The 23,109-nt window shown below is 40.3% G+C and overlaps 1 protein-coding gene across 3 annotated transcripts in view; it reads right to left on the bottom strand.

Moving 5' to 3' along the window:
- The window catches only part of rxfp1 (relaxin family peptide receptor 1), a 61,171-nt gene extending 38,445 nt beyond the window's left edge, over positions 1–22,726 (bottom strand). For all 3 annotated transcript variants that reach the window (XM_046406761.1, XM_046406762.1, XM_046406763.1), the window contains exons 1-2: positions 22,504–22,726; positions 14,094–14,231 (exon numbers count right to left, since the gene is read on the bottom strand). In XM_046406761.1, the coding sequence (XP_046262717.1) occupies positions 14,094–14,231; positions 22,504–22,546 (181 nt within the window). In that variant the 5' untranslated portion in view covers positions 22,547–22,726. The remainder of the gene's footprint in view (positions 1–14,093; positions 14,232–22,503) is intronic.
- Between the last annotated feature and the right edge of the window lie 383 nt (positions 22,727–23,109).

Here is a 23,109-nt window from a genome sequence, read left to right as displayed (position 1 = left end):
AATCTAACTTACTGATGAAACCGATGAAACAGTACACAGCTAAGCAGGTAGCATCTGAGATGCGAAGTGAATGTAATCATGTAGTTGGGTAAGACAGAACAGCAGCAGTACTTTGTTTCCTTTGGGGTGACAGTAGCAATAAACTGGCAGCTGCTCAAGGGGACGTACATACCATCATAATTGCAGTCTTAACATTTCTAGCATCAAGAGACTTTCTTACAAGGAATGAGGCAACAGAAACTACATCTGGTGTTAAAAAGAAACATTTCACGTTTAATAGGGCAGAGGGCTATTCTATAGCCTCTACAAAATGCTCTGTAGCAGACAGTGCAACCCAAAGTGAAATGGACAGGGATTTGAACAACTTTTGTCTGCCAGGGGCGAATGGGAGCACTTGATAATCCAAGACACTTCCAACCTTATCTGGAAAGAGACTTTGCTTCACCCCATGCTACTCTATTAATGAACAAATTGTTATTATTGCAATATGATATGATAAACTAGAACAAGGTCACTTGAAATAGCTATGGGCAAATGCTCAGAAAATGTTATCCATTTCAAGTCCTTTGATTTTAAATGATCACCACTGCACAATGGGATTCAAATGATGCAACTGTGTTTAAGCACAGGCACTGAAATAGTAGATAATACACAGTACATTTCCCCAGATGTCACTGAACCTGAGCTCTTCTAAGAGGATTAACCTGTTAAAACCAGTGACACACCAGCAACCTGATGCAGCAGCATAAACGTTTAGCACAAAAAAGAATTAATTTGGGGTCAGGAACAAATAAACAGTGGGTGTCTGCAAAGACTGACATTAGTTACATTTGTTTGTTTGAAAATTTAAAAAAATGTTTCAATTTCAAGATGTTTTGGAAAAAATGTTTTCCAAAAAAGTGGACAGTCTCACACATATGGGAACATTTGGCCATCCAACCGGAAAATAAGATTATTAGAAGAAAATAAGAGAATTAAGTGCAAAATCCTCAGCTCAGTTCTTCAGGACTGTCTTGTCATGTGTCACATTCACAAAACAAACCACTCAGTGGAAAACAAATCACTCTGTGCTTGTTTTATAACTTGTACGGCTAAAAAATGTGGCTGACGTGAGTGTTAGACCTGTCATAAGGTCAACAATGTTCAACAATGTGTTTTACTTGAAATAATTACAATACACAATATTATTGTCATTATGTGATGTTATTATAGCATATTAATAAAATTAGCTGACACCATCTCAAAGATCAACTCTCAATTTTAATAATATTCAGACATTGGAACTGGAATGTGAAATCCAAAAATGAAACATACAACATATATAATAAAACAAAAGCCTACAACCAAAAGAACAAATAAAAGCTAATCATAAATGAGCTAATTCTAGCTAATTATATCATAAATACCAAAATATTGCTATGGCTCCTCTTCGCTGTTATTACTAATTAAAGCAAAGGTAACTAATCACATTTTAAAAATATGATATATTTCAATATACTGTATAATAATAATATAGTAAAGATAATATTATTTAAATGAATAAATAGCCAGTGTTTGTCTTGCTTTCTCCTTGTTGGTGAATCTAATGGGTAACCAGCATGACAAATACCAGCCACTGAGGTTAAACAGATGCTGCAACACAAAATGTATTAACAGAAAGCTCAAAGAAGAGGCAACAGTAATAGGAACAGCATGGAGTGCCGTCGACACAAACAGAGTTGTGACTTGAAGGCTTGAAGATCGATTCTGGGACTCAGAATTGTGAATTTGAGTGTGGAAGTGACTGATGGTTGACTGCCACAGTACAGAACAGAACACAGTAATTACTGGTTAGCTGCAGTGAGACAAGGGAAAGCAGCAGGCAGGTACTTTCAGGTGCGATTGTGTGTCTGGCCAGACATGTTCTTAAGTCACCAATCTGTCTCGTTCTTCAAGAGCTGATATTTAGCCAAGAATTAGCCAAGTATGTGATCATGTGGAGACTATCTTTGTGTGTGTAACTTTGTGTCACTTTAAAGTCGTAGTTTTTCTCACATCAAAACAAACCAGTCAGCCTTTATTCATTGATTAAGCTTGCTGGTTTATGACTGTTTTACAGCGTGCCTTGTTCATCTTTTTATATACCACAGATTCACTGTTAACAGGACTCATGCACTGTTGTTCTAAATTGATTTTTCAGACTTTATTCTTTGAGGATCAATGTATGGTAGCTGTTTGTATATTGTGACAGAACGTAAAGAGACAAATGCGTGCTTTTGGAATACATGTAAAGTGCACTTTTGTGAGAGAGGGAGCGTTTTGACAATGACATCAACCTGAAAGCAGCACAGTTGAGGAATAATATTACTTTAGCTGCCAGGCCAATGCTAGCATGTATACTCAAGAAACTTACAAATAAAAAAAGGTTTAATGAAAAAGGGAAAAAAAAAGCTTAGCTGAAATAATACATTAAACAGAAGATATAAAACAGTAACAATGTTTGACAGTGACATAGGTCTAATATTGACTAGACACTAATGAACAATAAGAAATCCCATTGAAACATTTTATCAGTATCATGACATTCTGTATACACTGTATATATTGCAGGTATGGTTAAAATACATTAGGGCTCAACAACTAATAAATATACATTTTTCTGTATTCAAGTATACCGGATTGCTATGACAACCTAATTTCCCTTCAGGGATGAATAAACTCATCTATTTATCTATCTATTATAAATGAAGCATTGTAGTGCTACAGAGAGTCCCCGCTACAAAACATATTCTCCATAAGCAGCGTTGCAGAGGCTAATTTGCTTTACTTACACCTTTGCAAATTACCAACTACCTCACCCTAAAAAATGCTGACTGAAGTTTGATTAACTAAAGCTATTTGGCAAATGTAGATCAAATTGACAACGTACATGTGCAGTCTACTTATGGACATAACTTCAAACAGGTCAGGGTACACAAACTGCTCTCTGCTGGGTGAAAGGCTTGCATTTGTTTGACCCAGCCACCACCCTACTGTCCTCAATGACAACATTAAATGGAATGCGAAAAAAAAAAAAAATATGACTTAAAAAATTAATTGACATGGCATTTGGTGAAACCAGGCTGGATAAACACTCCAGTGCACAGGGCACCTTTCATACAAACATTACTGACCTCTAAATTAACGACTCACAACAGTAACAGGAACCCACTGTTACATTGTGTTGCATGGCTGAAATGGCTGCAGGGGATGTTGTTTTATTTCTTTCAGGATGTCTCATTTTGGAATTAAATACTGTATTATTTATCAGTCAGTTTCAGTCACATTTCATTTGTCACTACAATTAATTCTCATATCAACACCACATTAGAGCACACCGAGTTATTATTTGGAGACTGACTGTTTAAGTGTCCCATCAAGTGCAATTACTGGTGGCATATTTTTTATTACCATGGGGCGATGAGTGTTTGATGAAAATCAAAGAAGCTGTTTCTGTTTGCATCATCGGTTTTTCATTGTTTGGCAATGTACACTTAATTAGCAACAAACTTATATTAAGATATTATTTTAGCCTTTGTGAATGCTCTAACATGCAAGAAATAACGTGTCGCTTGTAACCTTTCACACTGGACAAAAAAACCCCACCACCGCCCAACAGCGTGCAGCTTTTGTCTTCGGGGGGGAAGTACAACTGGGATTCATTCAAATGTCTGCAGTAACTGGTATTTATCAGCTTCAGCTCCAGTCAGCACTAACAGAAACATGGCAGCAGGGTGGACTAATTGCACTAATTTTCAGTAATTAAAAAAAATAATAAATTGTGTAGCCTTTTAGAGTAAAATCCTTCAAATAATCAGTGACTTCACAAAAGTTGTATTAAATGTATAAGCTGAGCAGGATTTAACTTATTTAAGACGAGTGGCCTCATGTGACATGTCTTGTGTTCTATGAGCCTTTTAGTGACAGGATGTTCTTTTTTACATCATCCTCCATTTTTTCAACAATGCTTCTCTCTTTGTGACACTGCTTTAAAAAAAACAACAATGCAGACTTGTTTCATCCTCCTTACTTTGACCCTATGTGAAGTACTTTCACTCAGCAATTCCCTGGGTACAAACAACATCTCATCTTTCAGATGTCTGTGTCTTTTGGCTTTGATGTTGAGGAAATCCTGACAAACAGGTTTGTTCAGGCTTCACTGAAAGGATGGGTTGGGGGTCAGTGTGTTCAGTGCAAAATCTCAACACCATACTTTGAAATGTGACCTTACTGCTCAGATAATCTTTGTAGCTTGCATAAGAAAAGGCAAAGTTTATTTTGGGAAAGTCTTATTAGACACAATGAAAATAATGGCATTCTGCTCTGGGTAATTTTGTGGAATTCAGAAAACAGCCTTGCGTGTGGGTGCATGACTTAGACAGAGGTATGCACTAAAAATATATATTTGAGAACCGATGAACATAGAGCATTCACAGCCTGTATCTAGCTGTTTTCTAGTTTTCTGAATGTTTACACCAGCTTGAGGATACCACTGATATTAATAACAAGTGCCCTATATGAAAGTGTCAGTCTTCTGAAAAGTCTATCAAAATACAGTCATTGAAGTCACTCAGACAGATCTAAAACATATTTGATTAATGTCCAAATGTCTGAAGTACAATGATATCATTCAGGTTCACAGACACATCAGTATTAGTGTTTTGTTTGTAGTCCACAGGAGGCTGTTTGTCTGATTCTTTTGAGTTTTTAAGATCCTGCGGCATCACACAGAAGTTGAAACTCTAAATTCGTCTAAATTGAAAGACTATGCCTATTTTCACACAGCAGGTGTAGCTTTGGTCACGAGCTGAATGAAATTTCTGCTGCACGCCTGTACAGGTCAGCGGTCAGATTCCCGGTTTCCACAGTGGAATTGCTTTGAGTTAAGGGGTCCTTATGGAAGAACTCCACCAGAGATATCACATCATTTTTATTGTAGCTAAATGTCGAACTGAAGATTTGACTCTTGCCCACCCCTACCTTTCTTCATGGGACATCCCAAAAAGATTTTTTTGTATGTTTGTAAATTAACTGTTTCAGCGATGACTCTCACACCCTCTGTCCTGTTTGCTCCTTGCATTGACACCTATACTACCGACACGTGGTGTGAATATAAAAAATTATGGTCACATTGAATTGGAGTTCCAGTAACATCAGTGATGTTTTTTTTTTTGGTTCGCGGGCCAGCAGCACCTAAACCCTGGTGGGGGCAGGATGATTTTCCCGTTACGAGAGATAATGTTTTAGTTCTTCATCCAATTTGCTTGTCAAATACTCTAAATAAAATGGGCTAGGATTAGCTTTGTATTTGTCTTCCATGCTTATTCTCACATCATTAGACAAATCACAATGTTACAGCCACTTGTGTGGGAATTACTGCAATTAAACTACAGCTGATGGGCTCACAATAAGCCAATCATCTCAGAAGCTTTTCATTTCTCAGATGGCTGTCTTGGTGTATACTATTTAAAGAGATCTTTAACAAAAAGCAGCTTGGACTGCTGTGATGTACATATGGCTCACTATGGGAACTGGGGAATTAAAGTAGGAATTAAACCAGTAACAATGACAACTGCTACCTGGAGCACAGTGATTATGTTTGATATTATATAGAGCATATGCAGGAAAGTTAAATGAGCTTTGGAAATGGATGGAGCTCAATTGGGTCTAATTACACCTTTTTTTCCAAAGTACAGAAAGTGCATTGCTGCCTACGTTTCAAAAATGGATATGATTTCATTTTTTAAAAATGCATCATGTAATACTGTGGAATTGCTGGACACATAAAAGCCCAGTGGGCAAAGATTTATTGACCACATGATGATGTATATAGCAGAGAAGATTATAAGGTTTTGGCTTTATTTGAGGGCATTTGAGAGGGCATGTCTGACAGTGTTGGAAGTGTTAGAGCCATGTGGTCTTAAGGATCAGGATTGTGTTGAAGTCTGCTCAGAACATTGTGCTTACTCAGAAAGAGAAAAAATTGTACAGTTAAAAAATGTCAAAAAGGAAGAAAAAGCTACGTCTCTATCAATACAGGGTGGTCTGCTCACAGTCAGGCTGACAGTCACACACTGTTTTGTATTTAACAGATCCATTTCAGTTTGTGTCTCTTTGACAGCTCATCCTCTCTGTCCTTTCTGCTACCCTCAAGATGTGAAGAATCAGGCATACTCATGACAGCTTCTTATCCTTCAGAGCCAACCGTGCCAATGCAAATAGAAAAAATGAAGTGATGAGGTGCTAAGCAGTCAGAGGGAAAGACAACAAAAGTAAAATGTCGTCCACTGAGTGCTCATCTGAAACCACAGTTCATCTGAAAATGCACTGCTGTTGAAACCTAACAACAAATGGGAGCCATAAGCTGGAGCATGAAAGATCAAGACTGTAATCTCTATTCTGTTCCATTTTCAAGTGGAAGCATGCAGAAAAGTTCGCTGATGTGTGGAGGAATGGCTCATTGTTGTTTCTGATGCTGAGAGAAAGAAAGAGAGGTTCAGACAATTATTAATTCTCTCGTTATAAATAATAAATGATCTAATCCTACAAAAGCAAAAGTATGTACTGATGATCATGGAATGGAATAAGTGTCACAAACTTCTGCAAGTAATTTCTTCCAACAAAACTTATGTCAACATGACAGAAACTGAACAGCTGCTACCCTTTAAATTATGGTACTCCACTGGCTTAATATACCACAAAAAAACCTGATCATTTGGAATAAGTTTTGCTTGGCAGCAGTGGAAGAGACCAAAGCCGGTCCTTTGAAAGATGGCACCAATCTACTGCCAACAACCCACAAGAGAGCACTGTTACATTTGATAAAGCTTTGGACATGAAGAAGCAAAGATATAAAAAGTGTCAACTTTTTCACCTGTCTTCACCTTCCTATAGGGTTCTTGAGTGAAACACTACAATGTCATTGTGTTTCTTGCTATTTACGTTTTCCTACACAAAGGCTGAACACTGCAGTAACTGGTCTGTGAGAAAGTCTGTGAGTGGTATGGCAGTTCACAAGTTTAAGTCAGGCTTACTTAAATATATCAAGGAAATGTTCTTTTAAAATCTGTTCCACAAACCAGTTTAAGAAAGCTACAGAGCCAGAGGAGATGTCACCAGAGGTCAAGTGCAAGGAAACTAGACTGAGACAAAATTAGGCACAGAAATGCTTAGTTAAGCACGATCACAATGACAATCCTCATTCCAAAAAGCATCCCTGCATGCGAAGCATCAATAAAAACAGAATGGTAATGGTGAACTTTGCCCCATTCTTTCTTGAAAGCGACGACCTTTCAAGAACGGTTCTTTGGGGGATTTTCTGAGGATGGTCCTTCTTTCAGAATAAGCATATTTACAAAAATATTTTATCATTAAATATGTTCTCTGTACACTTTTTTCATTTAATGTACGTCAAAAAGGATTACCAAATTATCACATTTTTCTTTGTTTTACACAGTGCCAGTGCTGGTGTTAAGCAACGGCAAAGTTTACAGCGTTCAACCAATTTACTGGACAAATGAAAATGCTGACCTGATGATGATAGTAGATCAAAAGTCAGATGAGATGATCATCAAATCTGTATCATTCATCTTGTTTTCATGTTTGCACCAAATTTTTTATGAGAGTCTATCCGCTATTGTCAAGACATTTCTTTTAAAACCACAGAAGTCAATCTCACCGTGACGCAATTACATCAAAGTCGTAAGAATTCAGCCATCCAAAACTTTTTGAGACACTTTAATCTAAAGCAAAGCAGCGGATGGACGGACGGACATTTCTGTTCCTTAAAAAAAATTAAACGAATATCCCCATATCACAGCGGCTGGACAGCAAACGCAGCACAGCTTCATTCTCGGCCCAAAAAGTAGTCTTAATTAAGAATCAAGTTTATAGTAAATACTGATGACACCAGGTTTGTGGACTGCTTATTGGTGACTGCCTGTGCTATGGCAGTGTGTGTTTTAGTCTTGTCTCACTGTGGACTGCTGCACTCTTCATGGATTCCCCTGCTGTTTCATGTTGAAGTGCTGCTTGTGCACTTGGCTCAATAAAGTCTGTTAAGCTGCATTTGCCCATTCTGAATTGTCAGTGCTTCTGCCAGTTTAAAATGTGGTCACAGTAACAATAAATGAACAGTAATTTCATTTAAATATAAAGTATACAATGATACTTATGATACTGTGCATGAATCCTCTATGCAAAACTGTAATGTACATTCCTGCATGGCCGGGGGGAGGCTGCACAGCAGTTGGCCACAATCAATAGTAGTATGTCGGTCAAGGTTCTCAGTCACTAACAGTAATAATATGTAGAATCAGAATCAGAATCAGGAAAGACTTCATTTCCATGTAAGTGAAGAGGTTTTACTAGGAATTTGTCTTGGTGATTGGTGCATACACAAAACGTAACAAGTGACATATAATTTGAAGAATAAAATAAAAATAAAAATAAAATAGAATAAGGTAACACAAAGTAAAATAAGTGAAATAAATATTTTTCTGGAGGTAGTCCAAAAGTGAGGTAGTGCAGGGTGGAGTATAGTGCAAGTGGGTGAGGTAAACAGTGCAAATGAACAGCAGGTGGACAGTGAATGAGCAAAATCAATTGCTAAAGTGCAGGGCAGCATGTTAGTCAGTTGGTGTTCAACAGTCTAACAGCACAGGGGAAGAAACTGTTCTTGTGGTGTGAGGTTTTGGTCCGAATGGACCGTAACCTCTTACCTGAAGGGAGTTTCACAAAGAGTCTGTGTCCAGGGTGAGAAGGGTCAGCTGGGATCTGACCTGCACGCTTCAGAGTCCTGGAGGTGTACAGGTCTTGTAGAGATGGAAGGCTGCAGCCGATCACCTTCTCAGCAGAGCGCACAGCACGCTGCAGTCTGAGCTTGTCCCTGGCAGTGACCCCAGAGCACCACACGGTGATGGAGGAGGTGAGGATGGACTCAATGATGGCCGCGTAGAACTGAACCATCATCTTGGTTGGCACCTTGAGTTTCCTTAGCTGCCGCAGGAAGAACATCCTCTGCTGGGCCCTTTTGATGACGGAGCTGATGGTCAGCTCCCACTTGAGGTCCCGGGTGATGGTGGTACCCAGGAAGCGGAAGGAGTCCACCGTGGAGATGGGGGTGTCTGTCAGGGTGAGGGGGAGCGATGGAGCTGGCACTTTCCGAAAGTCAATGATCACCTCCACCGTCTTCTGGGCGTTCAGCTCCAGGTGGTTGTTACCGCACCAGGACACCAGACGGTCCACCTCCCTCCTCATCCCCGTCCGAGATGAGACCGATGAGGGTGGTGTCGTCTGCAAACTTAATCAGCTTGACAGACTGGTGGCCGGAGGTGCAGCAGTTGGTGTAGATAGAGAAGAGCAGAGGGGAAAGTACAAAGCCCTGGGGGGTTCCGGTGCTGATGGTGCGGGTGTCCGAGACATTCTTCCCCAGCCTCACATGCTGTTTCCTGTCTGTCAGGAAGTCAGTGATCCACCGGCAGATGGGATCAGGCACGTTCAGCAGGGACAGCTTGTCTTAGAGGAGAGCTGGTTGACTGCATCGTCTACAGACCTGTTGGCTCTGTAGGCAAACTGCAGGGGGTCCAGGAGGAGGGTTGTGATGGACTTAAGATGGGACAGAACCAGGCGCTCAAATGACTTCATGCCTACAGATGTCAGTGCCACAGGTCTGTAGTGATTAAGTCCAGTGATCCTCGACTTCTTGGGGACTGGAACTATGGTGGAGGCTTTGAAGCAGACTGGCACATGGCATGACTCCAGAGAGGTGTTGAAGATGTCTGTGAACACTGGAGTCAGCTCGTCCGCACAGTGTCTCAGGATGGAGGGGGACACACCGTCTGGTCCAAGAGCCTTGTGAGGATTCAGTTTCCTAAACAGCTTGTTAACATCCTCCTCCTGGATAAAGAGGGCTGTGGTGGAGGAGGAGGGGTCCGAGGTGGATACTGGTGGAATGACTTCAGGGGTGCGGGGGATGTGAATTGCCGTGTTGATGGGGTGAGTGGGGGTGTCAGGGCCGGCAGATAGTCCATCAAAGCGACAGTAGAACTCGTTCAGACTGTTGGCTAGTCGCAGGTCGTCAGTAGAGTGGGGGGCTTTGGGCTTGTAGTTGGTGATTTGCCTAAGCCTTTTCCACACAGAGGCCGATTCATTAGCTGAGAATTGCTGTTGAATTTTCTCAGAGTACAGTGATTTAGCGCTTCTCACCTCCTTGCTAAACCTGTACTTGGCCTCTTTGTAGCTGTCTCTATCCCCACTCCTGAAAGCAGACTCCTTCTCTAGCCTCAGCTGTCTGAGTTTAGCTGTGAACCAGAGTTTGTCATTGTTATAACTCACCCTGGTGCGTGTTGGCACAATACTGTCCTCACAGTACTGGATATACGAGGTTACAGTATCTGTATACTCATCAAGACTATCCGTAGCAGCCCTAAACACGTCCCAGTCCGTTGAATCCAAACAGAAACGAAGCTCCTCCACAGCCTGGGTGGTCCACCTTTTAGATGTGCTCACCACAGGTTTGGCGAGCTTCAGCCTCTGTCTGTATGTGGGGATCAGGTGGATCATGACGTGGTCAGATGGACCAAGAGCGGCGCAGGGCACTGCACGATATGCTCCGCTTATTGTGGTGTAACAGTGATCCAGCGTGTTCTCCTCTCTGGTCTCTGGTCTGGTCTCATTTGATCAGCTGATTGTATTTACCCAAATAACATCCTATTGGCACAGATCAATATGCTTAATTGATAAACTGGTCATCCTCTAACACATATGTGCAATGCTGCAGACCAGCTGAATTTCAAATCCTTCTCCCTGAAAACAGCAAGCAAGAATGCATATCAGCTGAATACTGATACTGAAGAAGAGAGGAAGAGGTGATTCAGTCCGAATATGAGGCCTTCCAAACACACACATGGCACTTGTGCTTGTTCTGTCTCAATTCTTCACCACACGGATGCCACTGATCACAGATCTTTAAGTGGGGCAAGCCTGCCTGAGGCAGACTGCTATTTTCAGCAGCTGTTTAGATGAGGAATATCGCACAGTTTAAATCTTTCAAACACCTTCAAAATAATGGCATCAAGAAACCATTATAAACTCCATATTTGTGGAATGATGCTCTCCTTTTGAAATCTGCCGGCTCAATCAAACCACAAAATGTAGCTTGGGGGATTGTTTGCCTGAGAGATGGAGCAACTTATTTTTATGTCTAGTTTGGTTCTGGGCCTTTAGGAACTTGAAGAACTGGTTATTTTGTGCTAGACTTTCAAAACAGATAGAGGCATTTCACCTCAACACTTATCTAGGGAATTAAGGGCCTGGTGTCTTGTTCAGGGATGCTTGAAAAGAGATAGTCAGTCTGCCCGCCCTACTCGCTCATCAGTGACACTCAGTGATAGATAGATTCCTCCAAGAGTAAGATATCAAATGTCTTGGGATAGAGGCAAAAGTCAGGAGAGTTTTTCCTTTACTTTGTTTCCAGAGCTAAACCTTTTCAACTTGACATCTGATCTCTCCTATCTTCAGATTTGAATCATTACATTTTAATTTTAACATCTGCCTGAATGACATTTAAAAAAGAAATTGCAATTTTGTGGAGTACTTCATAAAAAAAACAACTTTTGCTGAAGGATGAATGTAAAATGAAAAATGAAATAAATAAAACTAACAGCACAATTCAAATGTTCAGAAGCACTGTATGAAGGACAAGCTGTGGAGGGCAACCAAATAAACCAAGCACAAAGCTACCAAAACAGTTCAGTGGAATCTTTCAGGTATTGTGTTTCATAACAAATGACTTCTTTCCTGAATAATTATCCTGTTGAATCTTTGCTCTCGAATTTGGTCTTATTGAATCTCTTTTAAAGACTGTTGTTAAATGTGCTTTGTAAAAATTTGACTGAAATGTGACCTGCAGTAATTGTTTTCCGGTATTTTTGGGGGAAAGTGCAACAAGCTAGAAACACAACACAAACATGTGAAGTTAATATGGTGAATTTGTTACCAGACAATGGCCTTTTACACATAGAGTAGATATAAAGAAACATCAGGATTCATTTTACATCGTGTTGATAGCCCCCTGATAAATGCAAATCCAATATTCACTCCCCTTTTACCTTTATTTTGTTCTCTATTCATTTGTGACAAAAATACATTCCCTTTAACTGCTAAATGCTCTATGGGTTTACGAGCTAGGTGTTAGCTTTTGTCTTCGGTTTGGCGCTGGGCAGGTGTGTACAGTGTGCTTTTAAGCTCTTTTCCTCTATTACAAAACAAACGTCTGCATGGAAACAATGAACAACAACAACAATGAAATTTCAGACTAAAACAATGAATTGATGTTAAAAAAGTCTGCAAAACTGAGGGTAACGACAGATTAGGGTGAAATCTATCTCCTTACTCCTCACATATTACACAAAGTAAGCATTTCCATTGATCATATGAATTGAAAGTTCATGGGGTTCACAAATATTGAGGATATTGTTGAGGTGTCTAAGTCAACCAAAGCCCTTGATAAGTCATTTATTCTTTTGTCCCCTTTGTCTGCAAGGGGGTTGCTGTCAGTGTGTCTCTGCATGGCCACCCTTTTCACAACAAGGGAAGAGATTTACTTTGGAGAGTGTTGAATGGATTAAAAATCCCAACACAGGATGCAATTACATCAACTGATGATGAAAGAACCACATGAAGTATAAGCTTTTTTTCTCTCTCTCTCTCTCTCTGCATGGGAACACCACTACAACTTTAAGAACTGTCAGTCAGACAGACACTCTAAGAGACACGTCTTGCTTCCAGTCTATTAGATGCATCACCAAGGGGGACAAGAGGAAAACTGACTAAAGAGTAAGTATTTCTGTCATCAGACACTGAAATATGATATAAATCATTATGCTTAATGTGTAAGAGGATGAGAAAATTTTTCAGTTATAGAAGGCTGAGAAAACCACCTGCACGCACCGGACACACAGCTGGCATCAGATCACAGTCTTCTCCTTCAAGCCTGAGATATGGACGGAGGTCAGAGGAATTTATAAATGTCATTTATTATGATTTGATAGCTGTAGCTGCACCTGTTTCAGGACAGGATCACGATTGATTGTCTGCTGAAGATGAATTCAGGAAATTAGTCATGCATAAGCCTGTTTTCACGCACTGGAGTGGCAGATCAGCAGAGGCGAGGAGGCTTCAGCATTGAAAGGTAAGAATGTAGTGTAGTGTCACCTATCAAATTTATGGTTCTTTGTATTGAAATTGTATTTTATTTTGTTAACCACAGCTCTGCCATGTCCCTTTAAATCATGCCCCTGCCTAATGGGTCTTGGGTCTGGTACTAAGCTTAAGAAGTGGAGGGCACTTAGGGTTCTGCAAAACTGGGCCTGTGCAGTACTCTGAGCTACACCATAGAAAATGCTGACAAGTGTTACCCTGTTGGGGGTTAAAACATTAAAACATTTTGTGATATTGATATTGAAGGTAACACACTGTAACACTCCACTGAGGAGCGAAAGACAGCAACCATCCTTAGGAAAAGTGCACAGCCGAATCGCCAATCAGTCATTCTGCCAAAACATCAGTACAGAGAGCGTCATATGGAAAAAGGAGATAAAAGCGAATGAAAGAGCAGGGAGAAGACCAAGAGGCCAACCACAGCCAGCACCGAAACAAGCAAACAAGTGTGACACTTATCAACAGACACTCATCTTTTCAAAATATTCAGCAAACGGAGTAGAAAGCTAACATCAGATTCTGAGTCAATCATGTTGTCCAGCTGTCCAAAAGCCCTAAGATTAACTTTCACATTCAGTGACCCACACGTTCGATGCGGTTTTGTAATACCACACTCCACTTATGTGAAGTTATTATACATAATATGAAGATTGTTCAGAGGTCTCAAATTTTGAGTCCAAGTCACATCTCAAGTATTTTGAGTTGCGCCGTATTGGAAACTACACTGGTCCTCATTGATCCTCAGTCCCTGTGACATTTGGAAAGTCAACTATTATCCATGTGTGCCACACAGTTGATGCTCTGAAGGTGCAGGCATAAGGTTAGCATTTGTTCAAGTAGAAACGATTACTCACCACAGTTCTCCTCATCAGCTTGATTTCCACAGTCATCGATGCCATTGCAGTGCATGAGCTGAGGGAGGCAAACGGTCAGGTTGCCACAGGGGAAATATCCAAGGGGGCAGGATACCTTCTCCTCAGTGATATTGAGTGCTATAAACAAAATAGTAAATAATAGAATTTGAATGGATATGAAGAATATGATTATGAAATGATTATGAAATTCAAATTTTCTACCACTCATCTTTATCAGAGACATACTAAGAGCCCTCAGCATTTCACTTAACACACAGTCTGTGCAGTCCCATGTTAGTGGGTCTGCGCTATTCATGTTGAGTTGCTCTGTCTTGTACGGCTACTTATGCATGTTACTTCAGAAACAGAATTATACGGAGCAATAGAACAATCAATACAAATGAGGTAAAAGTAAAACAGACCTACAGAATAAAACAGAATAAATTCATTTATTCATTACTTTAAATCCTTCATTTACATGCCATAGTGAGTCTGCCTCTGGTTCAAGATACCAAGATACAGCAGAAAGGCCAGCAATAGGACAGCTGAAGATTACATATTTAAACCTACAGAATACTGACATCCCATCATCTGTTCACCCAAGTGAGAACATCTGTTGAACAGAAAACACCAGATGAATTTGTAAAATTAAAAACATTGTTGGTTTCAGTTTTAATTCAAAAGAATTTTGCACAGCAAATATAAAATGTTGAACAGCATTTATTCCAAGTTAATTAAAAAAATAAAAGTCATGAAAGATTCCATCACTTGCTTCTCATTTCTCATAACTGCTTCTCTTAACTTCCTGTTCAAAGATCAAAATGAGCTACTATGTACACTATATGGACAAAGGTAGCTGGTCACAACAAGGACTTTAATTACATTGCTCACAATCTCTGTTCCAGTTCATCCCAAGATGCTGAATGGGGTTGAGGTTGAAGGCCAGTCAAGGTCTTCCACACCAAACTCATCCAACCATGTCTTTATGGAGCTTTGCTTTGTGCACTGGGGCACAGTCATGCTGGAATAGAAAAGGACCTTCAACAAAATACTGCCACAAAGTTGGAAGCATAGCATTGTGCAAAATGTCTTGGTATGCTGAAGCATTAAGGTTTCCCCTCACTGGCAGTAAAAGACCTACCCCTTAAAACAGCTCCATAGCACACCTGAATTGAATAATAAAGAGGTGTCTGGATACTTTCATCTATATAGCGTAGGTTGTGCTATGTGTATATGACATATTTCTTGCTTATCATTACCTGTCAAATGATAACTTTTCTTCCACAGTACATCTTGCTCTTGGGGGCACACATAGATTCAGAATAAGGGACATTCCAAGAGAGGGAGCATCTTAAGCATCTAAGTCAGTATTTCAAAACCAGACCTCCAGTCCTAATACCCTGTTTACCACAAAAACACATCAAATCCTGAAAATAATCTCATGCAGTTATTTGAAAGAAAGCATTTGTTGATATGCCTCCTATTTCCAGGAGCATTTTGCTATCCTGCCAATGACAAGTCAACTTTCAGTGATGTGGCAGCAAGTTTCTGGAGGCATTTGTAGATGGCAGAGGAGAAATGACAGGAAAGAGAGGCAATGGCATGCAACATAGGTCCCCAACTGGACTCAAATTCAATTTACAACTTAAACCACCATCAAGGGTGAACAACAAAATGTAAACACACATTTTTTGTATATTTTTTCTAGTCTCCCAGCATAAAGAAAGATTGTTTGTTTGACCTGCTTTTTACATTAACACTAACACAAAGAAGTGCAGTGGACACTTAATAGCAATATGGTGTTCACTAAGTACACAAGAGATCCTGATGTATTACCGGTTTTGCTAGAGATGCATCATATTTTGAGTGGTGAGGTTAAGTGCTGGCCCCTCTGACAAAAGCCACAGTAAGAAATGTGACGATTCTGTCTCCAAGCCAGACGGGGGACATTTTAGAACGGCAAATAAATCACCACTCCCTCGAGTATAAACTTGGAAACTAATGGCAAATGTTAGGAAAAAAAACAAAACAAAACACCTGCCACCTGCCAAGCTGAGTCACAGCTAGGCCATCAGCCACATCTTGATTCCTGATGAGATGGAGAAGCTGACACTGCTACTAATCATTTTGTCTATTCTGGATCTTTGGCTGGCTTTTGACATTTGAATACATAGCTTCATCATATCATCATATCATTCATCAGTTTTGAAAAGATGAACAAAATCGCACCAATGCTCCAAGGAAATGGGCGTATTCCGGTCGAGTGCAACACAGCCTCACCTCCAGGCTGGCTCAGTACAGGTAGGTAGGAAACACTTAATTGCTCATGTCCTGCATTTGACCAAGGCTACTATTTTTCAGAAACAGTGTTTAAAAGATAAAACATGAATACACTATAATGTTTATTAGACTGTCTGAAAATACAGGTCTTTGTAAGCATTACAAACAAAAAGAAATATTTACAAGTACACAAATCATTAATGAAATAACCAGTTCAAAAATTGTATAGTCTAAAAATCTGCAGTGAGAACAATTTCTTTCTGCTTCTATCTAGACGCCTTAGAGTTTTTTCCTTGGTATGCTGCTCTTGCTTCGCCTTGGAACAATTAATATAAATGTTTCTTGTTTGGCATTTCTAACTACTGCATTTGTTAAACACTCACATAATTTCTTTTCAAATGGCTTCTTTGCTCCACGGCATACTTATGATAATGATATGCTAGCTATCCAGTGAAATCAAATCTGTTATTAGGCATTCAGTGACATGCTTTTTTTTAAGTGAATGAACAGAGAATAATAATCAACTGAAAATTAGCCTGAATAATGTACAGGGGCTGTAACATTAACTGTGAATTTTTTACAGTGTATTAACTAGGGTATATCTGTTTTTTTAATTATAACATGTTTTCCAGCTGCCTTTAATAATACTGTGATACTGTATGCAGCAACTTCTGGTGCAGTCAAATGGATCTTGTGGCTCAGGCAGCAGCTATGTATAGTTCAGCCCAGTTGACAGTTAGGAGAAGATGATTTATCAGATTCTATTCATTATATTAGATTCAACTAATATAAAGTATGAAGTACTAATAGTATGAAGAAGTACAAAAATATTGACTATATAAAAATTAAAAACAGTAGTAGAATAAAAAAAAAAAAGTATAAAACAGTCAAGCAGCACGCATACAATTATTGAGTGATAACGTGATACAGTAATGAGGGAAATGTGTAATGTGAAACCATCCAGCGACACAGTCTAGTGCTGACCTCCCAGTAGGGCTGGGCGATATGGACCAAAAGTCATATCCCAGTATTTTAGGTTGACAGGCGATATACAATATATACGGTATTTTTTGCAAAAGTGTGTTGAATATTCAGTTTTGGCTCAATGTCACACATATAATGCTATAAACACTTTTCCTTAATAACTATAATCAAATGATCTTATGATCTTGCAGGAAATAGCTGATCCACATTTCTCTCAGCTGCACCGCTTCCAGTACATGTATGTGGATGTTTGATTTTTGTCCAATCAGATTTCAACCTCTATGTGTTGCCATGTCAGTCTAATCTGCCCAGGGTCTTCAGAATCAGTAGTGTTGGCCCATGCAATATAGACTATATTAGCCATTGACTGTTTCTTTAACCAATCAGATTTCAGAATCCTCGCTGTGACACATCAACATTCTTCTGTCCTCTAATTGGTCGGTCAGAGCAAAAGTCACAGCCAAGTGCGACTAGCAGTTCTGAACTGCTCCAGGTGATTTACATGGCACAGTTGGAGTTGTAGTCTAGAGGTTTGGAGTTGTCTTAACTGTGTTTCTTGTTGTATTAATAATGGTAATTATCTTCAACACGTCAAATTCCTCTCTCTCTAATGCTACGCCTTGTCATATTGCGTTTTTGGATAGAATCGATGTTTTCTTTTTATAATCGCGACATGATAGTGGTTGTATTAAGAGGTGGACTAAGTCAGGTATGTCTCCACTGAAGGCCCAGGTAACAAATGAATGGCCCGCCACTGTAATATATAGAGAGAATAAACAATAAGGGTACCCAAGACATTACATGATTAGATTTTAAATAAACCGCTGAACTGAACTTGTAAATCTGTATTTGCTACGTCAACTGATGTCAAAAAGGTAAATGCTTTACATTTTCATCTGAAAGTTGTGCTCAAACACTGCAGAAGCAACCAGCAAACTTCCAGCATGTGTGTATGATGTGCACATGCGGAAGAGGAAATATCTAATCATTATCTGTATTCACAATCAAAAAGTACATTTTGGAAAAATGGATTTTCTCCAGGTACTCCGGCTTCCTCCCACAATCCCAAAAATGCACATTAGGTTAACTAGCTACTCTACATTGCCCCTAGGTGTGAGTGTGTGGTTGTGTGTGTTTCAATTCAATTCAATTTTATTTAAAGTGCCAGTTCATAAAAGAGTTATCTCAAGACACTTTACAGGTGTGGAAACAACACATTAAAAAAAAAAAAGAAAAAAAAGAAACAGAGAAACAGGTCCCAGGGCAAAACCCCACCCTGAGTCTTTGTGTGTGTCAGCCCTGTGATTGACCCTGTGATTGACAGTCCAGGGTGTACCCCGCCTCGCTCGTAGTCAGCTGGGATAGGCTCCAGCCACCCCTCCCCACGGCCCTGGCGGATAAGCAGTTTGAAAAACGGCTGAATGAAAAATGTCTAACAGCTGAAACTTGCAAATTTGCTCAGCTTGACAGCCAGTCAGATAGCCTCTCCTACTGACTGCCTCCATTGTTCATTCACTGCTGGGCCAGGAAAACAGAAGCTGATAAGGACCGACCGGAGCAAGCTAATAATCATAATCATCGCAAAAACTATGAGAGATGGTTAAACCCTGGAGCGCAGCGGCTGATAGCAGACTGAGTGTGAATCCAAGAGATCTCGGGGTCATTATTCATTCCACCCACAAGGTTCTCGCTAGGAGTTCTTGAATGAATTAGTTTCCTTTCTATTGAACATCCCCAAAAATGTTCCCCATTTACTTATCAGTGATTTCAACATTCACAGTCACTGTCCTATTCAAAAAGCTGGTGACCACCAAAAACTGCACTATCACTGACATTTGGAATACAGAGTCCACTCCTCCGGAGGCATCAGCCATCTTTTATGGTGTGGTCTGTTGGGCAGGCAGTATGTCTGCCCGGGACAAAAAGACGCTGGACAGACTGGTGAGAGTCCTGGGCTGCTCCCTGAACTCAGTGGATGAGGTGGGTGACAGGAGGACAATAGACAAGCTGTCGTCCATGCTGGAGACCCCCTCCCACCCCGTGCAGGACACTCTGCCATCACTGAGCAGCTCCTTCAGTGACAGACCGCTACACCTGTGCTGTGTGAAGGAGAGGTACCGCCGCTCCTTCCTGCCCACTGCTGTCAGACTCCACAACAAGCACAGCTCATAGACTGGACATTTAAGCTGATGAATAATAACAATAACACATGTGCAACAATGGGACAAAATGGTCACGTCAGACCTGTGCAATAATACATGTGTAGTAATAATTGTGCAATAATCCTTACTCATGTAACACTACTACAAGGATCAGTACCTACTTACTTGGTCCCTGAAAGAGATCTGTGCAATAATTAATCGATCCACTAATCATAACTGAGGGACGCTAGTGTAAATAGCCTTTTTCTTTTCTGTACTGTGTACAGCTGCAGATACTTGTTTCCTGTGTATTTATTCTTTTTGAATGCACATCCTTCCCTTTATCCTGACACGCTTTGCACCCTCTATATCAGGCACGTCAAACTGGTCCACAGGAAGGTCGGTGTGGCTGCAGGTTTTCTTTCCAACCAAGTAGCAGCACACCAGACTTGACTCATTTAATCAACTGATCTTCGTCTTCAGACAGCTGATTGGTCAAACTGTGTTCTCTTGGTTCGTTGGCACAAAAACCTGCAGCCACACCGGCCCTCCTGTGGACCAGTTTGACATCCTGTTTGCTGCTGTAATACTGCAATTTCCCAGTTATGGGACTAATAAAGGATTATCTTATATTATCTTCTTTGTGTTGCACTTCTTCAAATATCAGACCACTATTTCTTCTCTTCCTCCCGTCTCTCAAGCGGTCAAACCTCCCTCTTTTACACAAACTGTCCCTATCCATCACTTCTTCGCTCCCTGTATCCTTCTTCTCTTGCCTCATCTGACTCATCCTCTCTCTTGCCTCCAGACTGTCCTCTCTCTACTGTCTACTGTCCTTTTCTCTGGACTTTAAACTTGAAAAGTTGTGTGCCTCAGTGCGTGCTGACAGAACCAACCTTCAAGCAGCTAAAAGAAAATGGTGCAGTTTACTTGTGTCTGTAACCACAGCTGTTTTTGCAAATGATTGTGTTCTATTTCTATGTTTTGCATGGAGTCCCAGCTTTGGATGGATTTTTGAATGGCTCAGGTCTATCTTGCATCCAGTGCTGCTGAGGTACTGCCCAACAATGGTGGAACTCGTAGTTTATGGATTGTATCTTCTTTATCTACCAGAATAAAAGTGTCAGCATAAAGAATGTAGTGTAATGCAATTATTCTGTGAGCTTCTGAAGAGTAGCCAATCATCTTTTGACTATGACAACATAAAAAATACATAATCTTGCGGTTGCTTCCTCATGCTGCAACCTTCATTAACTAACCTACACTGTGCATTTGCTGCCAAATCAACAATTTACTGTTAAGCTTTTCATCTTCTTTTGTTCACCAAATGTGAGTGAAATATTTGCATTGTCAAGCATTTCAATTGTCTAATGGTAATGAAAAATGCTTATCACAACTTCGCAAACACAAAGTAACATCTTCAAATTGCTTCTTTTGTTCAACAGTCCAACAGTCCAAAACCCAAAGATCTTTATTTACTATGCTAAACAACAAAGAAAAGCAGCAAATCGACTGTTTAAACAATCAGTGAGCTGTGAGACATCATCAGCACTTATATTTGTTTATCTTCAAGGCTCTTATTTGAAAGCTGCCATCATATTTAACTGATTGGTTCTCTGGATCGTATCAATCTTGTGACTGTAAGTCCCTCGAGGTAGCACTGAGCCTGGAAGACCCGCTTGCAGTTTCTACACCCCAGCTATCTGTAACTCTGTGACGTCTTGGTGTATTTAAATACATGATCATAAATCACTCAGCTTCTGTTTGCACCTGTTTTAATTGATTTGCTTTTGTATCTTCAAAATCTTATGAATGGTTTATTTGTCTTAATGATTTCAGTTTCTATTTACTAATTAAAGTTTACATCGTAAGAGAAGAGTGTAATTAAAGGCATTTGAGTTATTCTTAACTAGATACAAGAGCCATGTCTGTTAAGCATCCACCTCAAAACCGAAAGACTTGTGTTAAGGAGCAATATGTCAAGACAAAAGCATCTAATTTCAAGCACTGGTAAGTGAATTTCCTTTTCCCAAAGTGAAATAATCTTACATTTATATTTAACATCTGACTTGTGTTGCGTGTACATTCTTGGAACAAAATATAATCCTGATACAAACCTACAAATAACTGTTGTACACAGTTTTGTGTTACAGCTGAAATGCAAACCCTTGATATATAAGGACAAAATGCACAGACAGGATGAAAGCTCCTATGCTCTGCAGAATATCAACAGTATCTTAAAGATATTCTGACCCATTAAGGTATTGCTTTGTTTTTAATCAAAACAGTTTGAACTCTGTGTACCTTCAGTCCTCCATACATCATGTGACCTTGTTAAAATGCACTTAGGTGTGCAAACCTCTAGTCGACGCACAACAGCTCTCACATTTACTGTTACAGGTGTGATGGTGCATCTGCATGGTACAACACTGCATCTGCTACTGTCAAAACAAGATGCACTACTGAGCAATCTTTAACAAGATGCAAAATACAGGGGATAAAAACACTTGAGATCTAAATCCCCACGCACAATAGCGTGAAACTAGGACGCTCTCTGTGCTTGAATCAGATTTTTACAGTCTACATCCGAGGGTTTCTCATAACAGAAAACTAAGCATCCTGTGAGATGCCTCCCACTGAGTGCAATCTCTTCCACTTAATTCATTCGGAGTTACTACGTAGTGGGTGGTATGCTGCCTACAAATTAATCCAGCTCCCTGATGTTTTAAAACCAATTTATACATGGAACAGAAATATTATATCTAAACATTGGAGACACCCTGTTGATAAAGTTGTATCTTCTTGGAGAAAAAACACCTTCACCCCTCTCTCATCTTTCATTCTCCAAGTCGCAGTCCCCTCAGAACCTCAGGACTGCCGCTACTTCGCTGAGGCTACCGTTTCCTACATGTTCCGACTGCGCTGCGCACACCAGCTTTTAAGAGGTTCACATCGAGCTCTAACGAATTCATAAATTAGTCAATAAGAGAAGTTGCTGAACTTACCCGACACTCCATAAGCGAGTATGACAGCCACATAAACTCGCATGGTACCTCCTGAAGTTTCTGTGGAAAATCACGCGGGGTGGTGGAGAGAAAGCAGCGATATTGTCGGCTGCTTGGCCAAGCTGGGAACTTGCGCGTAAAGAAAGAAAGGAACGCTAAAAGTTGCCGCACCTTTATTTTCATACAGCGCAGATGAGTTGTGCTGCGAGAAGACGAACCTACAGCCGGTCGACTCGTTCTGGAGCCCGTTCGACATACAGAAGGTCTAAAACGGACTCAGCTGCCACCAAGTGACGTACGAGAAGCAGCAGCACAGGTGCAGCGCGCGCAGAGGGGAGGAAGTGAGATACAGAGAGGGAGAGAGAGAGAGAGAGAGAGAGAGAGAGAGAAGCATCTGATTTTAAATCTTCAACACAATCAGCAGAAGAGCAAATCCAGAGGATGTTGTCACGTGGGTTCAGCCTCTCTCATGTTTAGCCAGTGTGGTTACATGAAAGGCTAGATTGTAGGCAGCGTGGTCCCTATACAGCCCACCTAAATGCACTTGTACAGAGTCTCTCATCCACCAAATCTCACCAAACGTCAAAGTGGAAACTGTCCATTAGT

This window comes from Scatophagus argus, chromosome 12 (assembly GCF_020382885.2).
Source record: "Scatophagus argus isolate fScaArg1 chromosome 12, fScaArg1.pri, whole genome shotgun sequence".
NCBI lineage: Eukaryota > Metazoa > Chordata > Actinopteri > Scatophagidae > Scatophagus > Scatophagus argus.
This window is presented reverse-complemented; position numbering and strand designations above follow the sequence as displayed.